The 15358-nt window shown below is 40.6% G+C and overlaps 1 protein-coding gene and 1 long non-coding RNA gene across 4 annotated transcripts in view; one reads left to right on the top strand and one right to left on the bottom strand.

The window, feature by feature from the left end:
- Positions 1-15358, top strand: part of LOC138750405 (contactin-associated protein-like 2) — a 2015431-nt gene that overhangs the window by 1934963 nt on the left and 65110 nt on the right. The window contains exons 22-23 of one of the 3 annotated variants that reach the window (XR_011349326.1): positions 3098-3182; positions 8072-8173. The exons of 1 other annotated variant lie outside the window; for it this stretch is intronic. Coding sequence is in view for 1 of the 2 variants with exons in the window: in XM_069912468.1 (XP_069768569.1) it covers positions 2187-2194 (8 nt within the window). In the remaining variant the exon portion in view is untranslated. Of the gene's footprint in view, positions 1-2186; positions 2274-3097; positions 3183-8071; positions 8174-15358 lie in introns of those variants that run through there. One more of the 3 variants, XM_069912468.1, reaches the window with a different exon arrangement.
- The window catches only part of LOC138750443 (uncharacterized), a 60573-nt gene that overhangs the window by 29843 nt on the left and 15372 nt on the right, over positions 1-15358 (bottom strand). The window lies entirely within an intron of this gene.

The raw sequence follows: 15358 nt of genomic DNA, 5'->3' as shown, positions 1-15358 counted from the left end.
TGTTCCACAATAACCTCTGAATCAGCCGCATATCAAATGTCTTTCCAGAAATCCTGGTGTCCCATTACCAACACGGTGTTACTTCTTCCCTTTTACAAAAGTACAGTAAAACCCCAAGTATCCAGAATTCAAGCAATCAGTTGCCTCAAGCAACTGGCAAAAATAATCGAGGAGAATAAATTAAAAAATTAAATAAGAACAAAATAATAGGTTAAAAATATGTATATTTAAAATTATAAATGTCAATGTTCTCTGAGGTAACACATAAACCTTTGTGAAGATGAGATCAAATATTTACCCAGCGGAGTGAATTGGTCATGCTTTGCTCATTGCAGTTCTTTGAATGAACTTGTGTGAAATAGCAATGGCGTCTCCCAAGATGAAGAGCTGGTTAATGCCGCTCACCATTGAGGTGACTCTCTTAATGCGTCTCCTTATCCCTGCTTAGTAAGAGTCAACCTGGTCAGAGGCTTTATCTGTAAACTTGGGGCGGGGGGGGGGGGTGGGGGGTTAATTATCGATAATGTTATTGTTCATTTTTTGGGCATCTCTGTGGAGGGAGAGGAACCTGCAGATGCAGCGACAGTTAAATGTTTTCAAAGAATGTTACTGAAAATAAAGTAAAATGCTTTAATGTTTATATATTCATGAAAGTGAAGTTTCTTCAGTGTAAGTAGAGATTAGTATTTTAATCTTTTAAATCACGGGTCCCCAAACTTTTTAGATGGACGGACCCTTCAGGGACTATCGTGGTCCGCATTGATCCCCCCACCCCCACCCAGGCATGGAATCCTGGCACTGGACAGGGTGGGGAGGCTGGTGGCACTGGACAGGAGGGCTGGTGGCAGTGGGTGGGGGGTTGGTGGCTGTGCTGGATGAGAGGAAGTGATGGCGGTGCTGGTCAAGAGGATGGCTGTGCTGGAATGGGGGGGGTGATGCTGGATATACCTAATACATCTTTCCATCCTCCCATTCCCTATCAACTACAGTATAGACCAAAACCAAATACAAATAGCAGCCACCAAGCTAGCTTTGGTGAAAGCTTGACCTGCACTGCCTCAGGTGCTATATTTAATCAACCCACCCCCCCCCCCCCTGTGTTATAGACCCCCCTTTCAACCTCCTGGCATTTATCAATCCCTTGAATGCTCCCATCGACTCCTGGGGGTTGCAATCGATCACTTTTGTGACCCCTATTTTAAATTGTTTATTCTTAATGCAGGTGTTATAGTTAGGCATTGTAAAAGTCTCAAGCAACCGGAAAATACACTTATCTGGCATCACTAATCACCATAAGTGCCAGATACCAGAGATTTTACTGTATGTTGGTTTTGCCTTCTTTTCTTGGATTTTTTCCAAATACCCTGCTGTATTGTTTTATACAGTACAGATGAAGGTGTGGTAATACAGGGCCAAAAACTGCACTTTCTCAGAAGATCTATAGTAGTTTATCTTTCTAGTGTGTGTCTTCTCAGACTTATATGGGGAATAAAACAATACTTATTTACCTTTCAAATACTTTGTTTAGAAAATAAGTGAAATGATTTTGTTTCATGAAGGTGCCTTAAAGAAAACCATATGTGTGCTATGAATGTGACAGCAATTGTTTGATTACTACTGTCAGTCCTGTAGATTTTATTCATAGAATGACAGACACAGATTAGTTGCAAAGTGAGAACAGACAAAGTACACATGGAGAGGTAAAGATGACTGAACAGCTTGAATTGCACTTGTCTCTTAAGTCCTTCGATTTGATTTTTTTGATATTGCCTATCATTTGAAAAAAATCAATACAAAGGACCAGTTGGTTGCATTTTGCAAAGAACTTGACTAATCTATTGGTGTGATGTAGCATAGAAAGAGTGCCCTCTGGTGTCCATAGATTGAAGTTCTCTATCACATACTGAATTTTCTGTGACCATTAATGGAATATTGAACTGTATGACATGTTTAGTTGAATTATAAAGTGTAAAACTATCATTTTTATCAAATCACAGCTTTGAAAATTCAATGGTGATGAGTGAAGGGGAGATGGATGGAGTGGGAGCAATAACAGAATTATTGAAAGGATGAAGGCATTGATTTATGATGAGCGATTTTTTAAATTGTGAATGTTTCCAGGAGAAATAGAGATTGAGAAGGGGATATAATGGATTTCTAAATGAAGCCGTTTCATCTTTTTTCAGAATTGTAGAACCAAGGGTTAAGTCAGAGTACATCTGAAGTTAATCTGCAGAGATATTACTTCAATGATCGAGGAGTCAATCGATGGTAACGTCTCTGGGGAAACAGTGGGACCAGATAATATTAATTCATTTGAATTATTTAGATACTTTCTAAAGATGCAAGCTGTGTTTTGATTATGTATTACATTGAAACATTATAAATGATAACTGTAGTATGCTTGGGAGGCAAGGGGTGATTTTAACTCCAAAATCTTTCCAGCACTTTTTTTCTCATCTGATATCTGGCTATGTTCTAAACAAATTCATAGATAGTTGATGATCATTCAAGAAGTCTATTTTCATAATTCATCCTCAGAACATTATTGGTGAGCCTGAGTCTTACTGTTCATCCATATTTACCTATCCTACATTATTTTCCTAAATTCAAAAGGAATCTTGCAGATTTTAAATATAGTAAATTTATTCACATTGTCAAACACTACTAGGCTTAAAGTATATGATAGTCAACTGCATTATGTGACTGATGTTATACAATAAGATGCTAGGGAAATATGATTATTCCTCAGACTGAAATTATTGGTGAATTCCTGTCAGGTTTATAAATCAGTCACTGAATACTGCTCTCCCAGTATGCATGTCAAAAACACCAAGGGAAATACACTAATCACAGAACTGCTCAAGACATTAAGTTACATCTTTTTTTAACTGGCACTATTAATTATATCAGCAGAAAAAGTAAGATGTTAAATCTGAAAGGTATGGAAATCCAGTTTTTGTGATCAAGCCCCAAGACATCACAACTTTTCTTTTCTCACAATTATATAAATCTTAAACATTGAGTCACAATCTTTAACTTGCTGATACAAGCATTTGTTCAAATATTACATGGTAACTATATTTTTTTATTGTAGCTATGAAAGCCAACAGAAATGTTTTAAGGACATGACTGAATAACATTTTAGGGGGTTTCTCTCTAAAATATGAAAACAACAATTTGTGAGTATCACCTTTTTCAAAAAGAATGCTAACAAAGCTAAAACCTTAAAATCCTCATAGGTCCAATAATGATTGCATTTCACAATTATCCATCGTCATTCTAATCATCCACTAGAGGTTCAAAATATTCATTGGTTGTTCCATTTGATGGATTCTACATTTTTTTTATTTCAATGCATGACAAATTCAATGCAAAATTGTGTGCTTCCATGCACTATAGTGAACAGCTTATAATATTAATCATTTTTATGCACCACTCTGGATAGAAATATGCTTAATGAGTTGTGTTTTGTAAAGCATTGCAAATATAACTACAGATAAGGAAGACCATTTGGTTCATCCAGCCACCAATCACAGGAAATGTTCCATTCCAACATCCACCTGCTCCTTGAATGATTTCAGAGCTTTTCTCCTTCATTACACTAACAAGAAATTGAGGGATCAATCTTATTGTGAATCAGTGTTTCCTGGCTTCAGATCTGAACAGCCTTTTACCAATTTGCATTTGGTTTAACTTTGAACGCTGAGACAATAAAATTGGGTCAGACGTTGTCATTGTTTCCAGCACAAGAGGAGGTGATTTTGTTCACAAGCTGCAAGGTAGCTTTAAAACTTACTTCAGTTTCCAAGTTACCAAGCAGCAGACATATTCATCCAAATCTATCATCATTTAAACTATATTTATTAATTGAAGTGTTGTCAAAACTGTAAAGAATATCGTGGATAGATCTAAACCTGGTGTCTCCCATTGTCTTTTCAAGTATATCCTTTTGTTTCCATAAGAAGGAGAAATGGAAGGGTTCCAGTCAGGATGGTATGTCCAGTGTAAATTTTCAGACAGCAGATATCATGTCTGGACTTGATGAAGGAATTACACCTTAGGATAGTAGTGATCGATACTTGTCTCAATGCTTCAAGTACAACTTCATCAAAAGGTGCACATTTTGCCTTTGACTGCAAAAGTGACATCTACAATAGTTTTTTAAATCATTTTTGGAAGTATTCCAGCAAGATTAATCAGCATTTGCCAACATTCCAGAATTTTTAGTCTTTACAGAGATATAGAAAGTATAAGAGAACCAAGAGAGGACATGATATTGTTGGAAAATGATGCTGGAAAAGTAGTAATGGGAAACAAAGAACAAATGAAGATATATTTTTTGTTAGTCTTCAGTTTGAAAGACACCAGCCAGAATATCAAGAGTCAGGAGGCAGATCTGAATGTAGTCACTGTTTCTAAGGAGAAGATGGTTAGGAAGCTGATGATGGATAAATCATCTGGACCAGATGAACTGCCTACCAGGATCTAAAAGAAATAGTTGAAAATTATGAACAAATTAGTCATGATCTTTCAAGAATTACTGGGGTCAGGAATGTTTTAGGAGGTCAGGAAAATTGGAATTATCACTCAACTCCTGAAGAAGGGAGAGAAGGAAAAGACAGGAAACATTGATTGGCTACACTGACTTCATTTATAAGCAAGATTCTTGACTGCATTATTAAGGATGAAGTTACGGGGTACTTGAAAACACAAAATAAAATAGGCCAAAATTAGCATAGATTCCTTCAGAGGTGATCTTGCTTCACAAATCTATTGGAACTCTTTGAAGAAGTAGCAAGCCGGACAGAAAAAAAGAGAGTTAGTGGATGTTATTTACTTGGATTTTCTGAAAGCCTTTGGCCTTGTAATACCAGAAGCTCCTATCTTACTTAGCTGCACATAAAGCTGCTAAATAAAATAGGAACTTATGGTGTTACAAGAAAGATACTAGCATGGATAGAAGATTAGCTGATGAGCAGAAGGCAAAGTGTCCAACCTTTTCTGGCTGGATGCTGGTGTCAACTGGTGTTGCTCAGGGGTCAGTGTTGGGTTCCTACTTTGCACATTGGATGTAAATTATTTAAAAGCTTTGTGGCCAAGTTTCAAAGTTTAAAGTTCAGATTTATTGTCAGAGTAGATACATAGCATCACATACATCCCTAAGATAATTTTCTGTTTGCAGATGATACAAAGATAGGCAGAGAATCTGCAGAGGGGCTTGAACAGGTTGCAAAAATAGGCGAAAAATTGGAATGCAGCATGGGGAAGTGTATGGTCATGCACTTTGACATAAGTAGTAATGGTGTAGACTATTTTCTAAATATGAATAAAATTCAGAAAGTGAAGGTCCAAAAGGACTTGGGAATCAGAGTTCAAGATTTCCAATGGTTAACTTGCAGTAGTAAGGAAGGCTAATGCAATGTTAGCATTCAATTCAATATGATAACCAAGGAAATGAGGAAAAATATTATTATTTCCAAAACTGAGAAAAGTGGTTAGTGATAACATCATAATTGAACAGGGATTCCTTAAAAACCAAAAGTTTTGAGGATGATAAACAGGAACAAATATTTAAATAACTAAAATTAGTGTCAGAGAGAATCAAACAGAAAGTTGAAACCAAATAGCAAAGAATTTTTTTTCAATTTATATATTCAAAATGAAATGTCAAAATCAAACTAACATTCAATAGACTACAGATAAAAAAAATATAGTAAAACTGCATTTCACCTCTATCTGATTGTTGCATAATCCCAGATGATTATTCATGATCTGGCTCTCTCATTAACCCACTAAATTATGTCAGTGGGAGTAACATTACTAGGCGGAGTTGCATTACTAATCAGGGATAATATCACAGCTGCAGAAAAGGTTGTGGAAAGAGTGTCTACTGAGACAGTGTGGGTGGAAGTCAGCAACAGGAAGGGAATGATCATTGTATTGGGAATAGTCTCTAAGCCCCCATATAGCCCTCAAGACTCTGAGGAACAGATAAGTAAGCGGATTTTGGAATGGTGCAGAAATTGCTGTTATGGAAGACTTTAACTTCCCAAATATTGATTTGCACGTCCTTACTGCAAGAGGCACAAATGAGGCAGAATTTGTCAGGTGTGTCCAAGCAGAATTCCTGACAGTATTTGGACAAGCCGACTAAAGGAAAGGACATAGTAGATCCAGTACTGGGTAGTGAACCTGGTCAGGTGACAGATTTCTTGGTAGGGGAACATCTTGGAAAAGTTCCCATAACTGCATGACAACTCTATGAACAAAGATAGGAAGAGACCAAATGCTAAAGTGTTTAATTTGGGAAGGGCTAATTTTGATGGGATGGCAGGAACTGGGAAGAGTACATTGGGAATAGATGTTATCGGGACATAGCACAGAAGTAATATGGAAGATATTCAGGGACCACTTGTGCTAGGTTCTGGATAGGTTTGTCCCACTGAGACAGGGAAAAGATGGTAGGATAAGGGAATCATGGTTGACAAAAGAGGTGAGGCAGCTAATTAAGAGGAAGAAGGAAGCATACAGAAGCTTCAGGAAGCAAAAGTCAGGGTGGGATCATGAGAATGATATGGTAGCCAGGAAGGTACTTAAGAAAGAACAGAACATTGCAGTATAGAACAGGCTTTCTGCCCATGATGTTGTGCTGACTTATACCAGCCAACAAAAAAAAACTAAACCCTCCCTACCTTATAACCCTCTATTTGTCTTTCATCCATGTGCCTGTCTAAAATACCCTGTTGTTCTAGCTTCCACCACCACCCCTGTTGATGCCTTCCAAGCATTCACAACTCTCTGTATGAAAAAGAACTTACTCCTGATATCATCCCTAAACTTTCCTCAATTGGGTGTAATTGGGTGGCATGGGCCTGTGGGCCAAAATGGCTTTCTAAATTTTTTATTTCGTATTTTTTATTTTTTATTTAGTATTTCTAAATTTACATTTAAAAATTAAATTTAATGAAACCCAGGCTGTCTTAACTATCTTATCAACCTGTGTGGCAAAACTGAGAGATCTATTGATTTGGACCCCAAGGTCCCTCTGTTCTTCCACGCTGTTAAGTATCCTACCATTAACCATGTACTCTGCCTTCATGTTTGACATTCCAAAATGCATCGCCTTATACTTATTCAACTTAAACTCATATGCCAATTTTCCACCCATCTCCACTGGATACAGACAGGATGCACAGTGGAGAACCTTATCAACACCTTTGAATCTTGAGAATTATCACCAGTGAGTCTTATATCAGTGGTGGGCAAACAATTGGAGAGGATTCTTAGGATTTGTGAGCACTTAGAGAACTATGTTATTCTCGGGGATAGTCAGCATGATGATGAGATGCAAGTCATGCTCATGAGCCAAATTTAGGTTTTTGAGCCAGTAACATAAGAAATTGATGAAAATAGGGTGGTAGATGTGATCTATATGGATTTTAGTAAAACATTTGACAAGGTCCCCCATGTTAGACTCATTCAGAAAGTCATGAGGCATGGGATCCATGAAACTTTGACTGTGTATATCACAAATTGGCTTGCCTGCAAACAGCACAGCATAGTAGGAGATTTAACATATCCTACCTGGAGGTCAGTGACTAGTGCATTTTCACAGGGTTTGTTCTGGAGCCCCTGCTGAAGATGATTTTTATCAATGACTTAGACAAAGAAGAGGAGGGATGGGTCAGTAAGTTTGCAGATGACACAAAGGTTGGAGGAGTTGTGGATAGTGTAGGTTGTAGGTTACAACAACCTATAGTCAGCTTGCAGAGTTGAATTCAGATAAATGTGAAGGGATTCAGTTTGTAAGGTCTAACTTGAAGGTAGTGTACATGATTAATGGCAGGATTCTTAACAGTGAAGAACAGAGGGGGCTTATGGTCCAAATCCATAGCTCTCTCAAGGTTTCCACACAAGTTATTAGGGTAGTTATGGATGCTTATGGTACACTATCCTTCATTAGTCAGGGGATTAAGTTCAAGAGTTGTGAGGTAACGTTGCAGCTCTATGAAACTCCAGTTAGACCATACTGAGAATATTATGTTCATGTCTGGTTGTCTCATTACAGGTGATGTGCTATCAATAACTCAAAAGACTACAGTTATGGAACTATAGGCTTGTCGCGGCTACTACAGTAGATGCTACTAAATAAAGGCAAACACCCAGAAAGGTAGTCAACTCAAGACTGGTTTATTGTAGACATACACAGACCTTTGATTCCCTGCCTGTTAATGAGCTTGTTAGTGAACAGTTGCTGGTCCACAGGACCAGCAGGTTAAAGCTATGAGCCATTAGCACCCTGTGCCTTTAGGCAGGGGCTTCATCTGAGCCACTTGCTGTACTTTGGCACCCAACACTACTAGCCCATGATGCGTCAGGTAAGTCTGTGAATTGACAGTGGCGGTTCGCAATACAGCGCTGTGCGCCCACTACAGGCTTTTATTTACAATAAACTTGAAGATTATCCTGTGCTGTGACCCAGGCTTTCTGGTGAGGGGTTATGGTGTTGGAGCCTTCATTACAGGGTCTAGAGGGAGGAGCCATGGGTGCAGTCACAGGATGGGGCAGAGCCAGATTATTAACTGTACAGCAGTTCACCACATTCACCCCTTGTTTTTTTTTATTTTGTCTAGTGGGGTGACATGGTCCACAAAATCTTACAAAGGTCTTAAAGGTATTACACATTAAGTCTGGCCAGAGATCTGGTCTTCCATTGAGACGAGCAGAGAGTCAGTTGCTCTGCTGTAGCTGGGGCCATTGTTTCATTCTGAACCTCCAGTGCTGTGTTGACCTGCTGGGGTCGTGGCAGCTTGACTGGATTGACTGGGGCAGGGATGGGGCTAAGGTGCCTCCATGGAAAGGGAGGATGCTTTTTGGTCGGTAGAGAAGCTGGACCCTTTCGACCAGTGGGTCGATTTTATGGCCCCTCGTGCTTCTGTAGCAGGACTGGCCATAGGGATGTCAACCAGGATGGAAAGGTGGTCCCTGATATGGACTTCCTGGAGAAGGAGAAAATTACTTTGTGAGGGGTAGCATTGATGGCAATACATAGCAGGAACCTGGACGTAAGGGAAAGAAGGATGGCCTTCCACACGGTGGCATTCTCCCTCTCTACTTGTGAAGTGAACTGGGATTCACTGGTAGTGTGTTGTGCTGATGCCTGGCCCTGCCTCCTGGATCTGCCCCCATCTCCTCACATATAACCCTGGTTTCCTGCCTAAACCCAGAACCCTTCTGAAGACTACTGTGAAACCCTACCTGTAGTTATAAGCTAATAAAAGCATTTGTTCTCCCTCCAGTTGTAAGAGCTTTTATTCGCGCTACAACCTGGCCATTCCCTCAGGGGTTATAACTAGTGGTCCTGCAAGTGTCGATACCTCTGGCCAGCAGGTATTGGCGCAGCTTGTCGCTCATGAAAGGACTCTCTGTTGCTCTGAACGTATGATGGGTACCTGAATAGGATGATCACGTTGTGCAGTGCCCTGATGATTGAGGTGGTGGTCATGTCTTGGCAAGGGATGGCAAAGGGGAAATGAGAATACTCATTGATGACTGTGAGGAAATACACTTTACAGTTGGTGGAAAGAGCAGGCCCTTGAAATCCATAGTCAGGCATTCAAACGTCCATGTGGCTTTCACCAGGTGTGCCCTATCTGAATGGTAGAAGTACAGTTTGCACTCTGCGCAGACCCGGCAGTCCCTGGTCATGTCTCTGACCTCCCCAATGGAGTACAGCAGATTAAGCGATTTGATAAAGTGGAAAAATCTCATGACACCAGGGTGGCAGAGGTCATTGTGGAGGGTCTTGAGGCAGTCTATTTGGGCATTGGCACATGTCCCTTGGGTTCGGCAGACTGGGATCTTCCCCGGCCAATACAGAATATCATAGTTGTAGGTGAAAAGTTCAATCCTCCTCCTCAAAATTTTATCATTCTTTATCTTACCCTTCTGTTTATTGTTAAACATAAATGCCATGGCCTGTAGGTCCATGAGCAGGGTTAAACGTCTGCTAGCCAGGTAATGCTTCCAGTGCCGCACTGCCTCAACTATTGCCTGAGCCTCCTTCACAAAGGAGGTATGTCAGATTTCAGGGCTCTGGAGGGTACGGGAGAAGAAGGCCATGGTCCAACCTGCCTTGTTCAGGGTGGCAGCCAGGGTGAAGTTGGATGCATCACTCTTGACCTGAAATAGGACAGATTCGTCCACCGCATATATTGCGGCTTTAACGATGTCCTCTTTTATCCGACTGAAGGCTGCACAGGCCTCTCTTGAAAGGAGGAAAGATGTGGACTTGATAAGGGGCCGGGCTTTGTCTGCACAATGAGGCACCTTTTCAGGGCTTTGAGGCTGTGGGGAAGGGGGAGCTCTAGCAGTGGGTGCATGCAGTTGGGGTCAGGGTTAATAATTCCATTCTCCACAACACAACCAAGGATCGCCAGGTAGATAGTGTGGGAAAACACATTTATCCCTGTCGTAAGTGAGGTTTAGGCATTTGGCTGTTGTGAGGAATTTCTGGAGGTTGGCATCATGATCTTGCAGGTCATGGCCGGAGATTATTACATTATTCAGGTAGGGGAAGGGTGGTATGCAGGTCATTTTGGTCCACCATCTGGTCTATCTCCTGCTGGAAAATGGATACACCATTGGTAATACCAAAGGGGACCCTGAAGAAGTAGTAGAGGCAGCCATCTTCCTCAAATGCAGTGTACTGGTGGTCCTCTGGATGGATGGGGAGCTGGTGGTAGGTGGATTTAAGGACAATCGTGGAGAACACACAATATTGGGCAATTTGATTGAACATGTCCACCATGTGAGGGAGGGGGTATGCATCCAACTGCTGTGTACAGCAGTTAATAGTCTGACTATAATCAATCACCATCCTGTGTACTCCCACCCTTGACTCCCACCACTTGGGTTCTCCACAGGTTGGTACTGGGCTCGATGATCCCCTCATTCTTTCTGGGGAGGGGTTATTGTGTTGGAGCCTTTATACAGGGTCAAGAGGGCGGAGCCAAGGGTGCAGTCACAGGATGGGGTGGAACCAGATTAATGAGTTTACAGCAGTTCACCACAATAGGAAGGATGTGAAAGATATGGAGAGAGTGCAGAGGAGATTTACCAGATGTATGGATTGGAGGACGTACCTTATGAGGCAAGGTTAACAGAGATGGGTCTTTTCTCTGCAGATCAAAGGATGAGAGGTAATGTAATAGAGGTCTACATGATTACAAGAGGCATAGATAAGGTAGACAGAAAGCAGAGGACATCTGTAAAAGGTGAGGTGAGGAAAGTTTAGGGGAGACGTAATAGGTAAGTTTGTTTATTCAGAGATTGTTGGGGTCTTAGAATGCATTGCCAGGCATAGTGATGGGGCTGGTCCAATGGGGACTTTGAAAAGATTCTTAGGCATGGACATGAATAGAAAAAATTATGTGTACAAGTTAGGGAAGGTTTTTTTGTGAGTAGTTTTCAGTTGGTCGGCAGAACATCGTCGACCGAAGGGCCTGTAATATGCTGCAATGTCCTAGGTTCTAAGTTCCTGTTGTATATGAATTCTCACATTCACGAAGTTACCTGTGTATTACTGGGAGTGTGGACCAGTTGTGCATCCAGAGATTTGTATTAAGGAGAATTTGCATGTTTCACCTTAATTGACAGTCTGAAAGTTACAAGATAAGACCCACCAGACCTAATTTCTGTACTCTTTTAATGTGTGATATGGAAAGAAAATAAGGTGAAATAAAAGTGTGTTGGAGTAATAAAAGTAAAATCCATCAGTTCAGTTGTTCATTTAGTTCAGAACCAAAACATCCCAAGGGTACCAGATCATTAGTTTTCCTGCATTACATACCTTTTCCTTCAATCATGTATAAAAGGTGAATTTTTTTTAAAAATGAGACCAGAGGATTACTTAGCCTTTCAAGCTGTTCTATTTCTTGTTATGGCCACTCCATTGATTAATGTTCCTGAGAAGCTTCTCTCCCTGAATACATTGTCACTAAGATGAGTACCAGCCTCCATTGTTTCACCCTTGATTTATATCTTTCAGAGGTAGATCCCCAATTTTGCTTTGTAACAGAGAGCCATGATGTTTGAAAAACACTTAACATTTGCCACAACCGTGATCAATTCTGATTTTTTTTAAGAGGAAGAACTACTTGACTCGGCAGAATGAAAGCTAAAGTTGATTAGTTCATCTACTTCTAACCACGGATGATTTAAACCTGCTGTTAGTGCCTCTACCTTACTGAAGCAGACATTTTACTAATTAATGTTGGGGGACCATGATATTTTTGATTCTTAGATGATTAATTGGTTTGTAAAATCTTTGGGGGAAAAAAAAATCAGAGGGACTGAAAGTTAATGATAACACTTTTTAAAATTATTTATATAATGTGACATAATATGCTTCACAGATCATTATCAAACAAAGTTCATGCTAGTTACATGAGGAGATACTGTAGAACTGCAATAATTCATTATCCAGCTATTTGAAAATCCTGACTATTTAGTATTTAGGTTAGTTGGTGCTGATTCCTTTCTCTGCTCCGTCCAAGGTTCAAATTTCATACATGATATCACATACAATCCTAAGATTCCTTTTCCTGTGGGCCAGCAGAATTTCTACTTATCTGAGGGGTAAATTATATTCAAGAAAAAGAGAGAAATGTCAACAAAGAAAGAAATGTAAATAAATTAACTGCACACATGCAGAAAAAAATAAATATTCAGTCATAAGTAATGTGCAAAGAGTCCGTAACTGAGTCTCTGTTTGAGTTAGTTAGGAGACTGATGGTAGGGGGTACAAACTGTTCCTGAACCTGGTGGTAAGAGACTTTGTGGTACCTACATCTTTCCTGATGGCAGCAGCAAGAAGAGAACATATACTGGGTGGTATGGATCCTTGATGATTGCTGCTGCTCTCCGATGGCAGTGCTAAATTTGATTTTCTCAGTGATGGGGAGAATTTTGTCTCTGACGTCCTGGGCTGTGTCCACTACATTTTGCAGTGCTTGTCACTCAGAGGTATTGGTGTGTGACAGGCAGTATTCCACTGATTAGGATTAGGACTCTTGTTTCCACAGTCCCTTGAATTCACTAGAGCCCCATTTTACCTATACTGGGAGGCTGATTCACAAACTGACTATCACACACATGGCCCATGATTCCCATACACTATTTCTTACACTAGGGCTCTGGTTGGTTCAATTACTTTTGGGGAATGCACCAGAACACCCTTCAATGCTCATAATGGAGTACAGATATTAAGAGCTGATTGAGATTTTTGAGCCTTTGGTTTTGTGAGTTCTGAGGTGGCCGATGAGGCCAAAACAGGTGACAGAAATGGGGCAGGAAGTGGCTGGAGGTTAATTTGTGAGATTGTGAATGCCTTCTTCTGCTGAGGCAAACCTGCTGTATGCATCTTGAGTTCCACAAGAGCTGGCAGGCAGCTTTTGTCCCATCTGATGGATACCAATACTCACTGGCAGCCAGCGGGTGTCAGTGGCTTTTCGTCAGACATGGATCTTGATATTTTTGAAGGAAGTTTCCCCTTTCTTCAAAGGTTGTGAGAGTTAAACTGTTTGTGGAAAGGTTACTGATTTGGGTGAGGAAATCCAGGATCCAATTACACAGAGGAGATTGAGGCCCAGGTCAGTTTTGAGGGGATGATGGTGTTGAATGTAAAACTGCATTCAATAAATAGCATCCTGAAGTATATATCTTTACCGTCCAGGTGTTGCAGGGTTTTTGTGTAGAGCCAGTGAGATGGCATCTGCCACAGACCTGTTGTAGCAGTAAGCAAATTGGAACAGATCCATGTCCTTGCTGAGACAGGAGGTGATACGCTTCAACACCAGCCCCTGAAAACTGAGATTGAATATATTAAATATGTTGTTCCATTTCACCCCATCCCTGTCACCTCTTATCTCCTTTCTCTTCTTCCCCCTTCCACCTGTATCCACCTATTATCTGCTAGCCTTTATCCTGTCCCCCCACCCCCTGCAAATTTCTTGTTTACCTAAAAATGTCAGGATGTCATGTTAGATCTGTATGTTGGTAAAATTACACGGAGTATTGTTCTTGTTGCCTGGGGAGAGGAAAGATGTAATTAATCTTTAAAAAAAAGGTGCAGAAAAGATTCACAAGGATCTTGCTGGAACTGGAGGTTTGAATTACAAGGAGAGGCTGGAATTTTATTAACTAGAGCATACAATATTCTGGGATAACTTTGTGGAGGTATGAATGGCATAAATATCATGAGTGATCAGTCTTTTTTCCCCCAGAGTATAGGGTCTAAAGTTGAGGGTCTAGGAATAGATTGAGAGGGGAAATGTTTAAAGGTGACCAGAGGCAATGGATTTATGGAACAGGGTGCCAGAGGAAGAGAAAGAGACAGGAACAGTTATAGTACTTAAACAACTCTGGGCATGTACATGGATCAGAAAGGCTCAGAGAATATGGACCATAACTAGCCAAATGTGACTAGCTCAGGAAGGCACTTTGGATGGCATGGACATTGGTGGAAGGGCCACTTTCCATCTTTTTTAACTCTTTTGACTCTATCACCAGTCATAGTCTCATTGAACCTGGACCCAGCACACTAATGACATAGTGAAAGAAGCATATCAGTGCCTCGACTTCCTCAGGAGTTTGCAGAGGTTTGGTATGATACCAGAAACCCTGGAAAATTTCTACAGATGTGTGGTGTCTGGCTGCATCACTGTCTGGTATGGGAACACCAATATTCCTAGCATAAAGCCCTCCAACTGGTAGTGGACGCAGCCCAGGACATCACAGGCAAACCCTCCCCACAATAGAGAACATCTGCAGGGAACACTGCCATAGGAAAGTAGCAATAATCCACACCACCTAGCACATGCTCGGTTCCTGCTGCTGCCATCAGGAAAGAGGTATAGGTGCCACAAAATTCACCCCACCAGGTTCAGAAACAGCTGATACCCCACCACCATCATCAACAAACTCATTCAGGGACTCATTTAAAGACTGACTTGTGCACTTTATTGATTTTTTTATTCTTTCTGTATTGCAGTCAGTTTGTTTACATTCATTATCTGTTTACAGTTCTTTATTTATTTACATGAATACACTGTATAGTTTTTTGCATGACCAATAAGTGGTCATTCTGCCTTGCCCATAGAAAAAAGAATCTAAGGGTAGTGCGTGATGACATGTACATACTGTACTCTGACAATAAATCTGAAAAGGAGGAAGAGTGTAGTGGTTAAATAGCTTCCTCTTTTTTCCTGTTAATCAATTTACTGTGAACACTCACTACCTCATAGTGTTGGTCCCAGCCAAGATTTAGGCATCCAACTCATTATTCCATGGAAAA

This window comes from Narcine bancroftii, chromosome 1 (assembly GCF_036971445.1).
Source record: "Narcine bancroftii isolate sNarBan1 chromosome 1, sNarBan1.hap1, whole genome shotgun sequence".
Lineage (NCBI taxonomy): Eukaryota > Metazoa > Chordata > Chondrichthyes > Torpediniformes > Narcinidae > Narcine > Narcine bancroftii.
The sequence above is the reverse complement of the archived record's forward strand: the minus strand, read 5'-3'. Positions and strand labels throughout refer to the sequence as shown.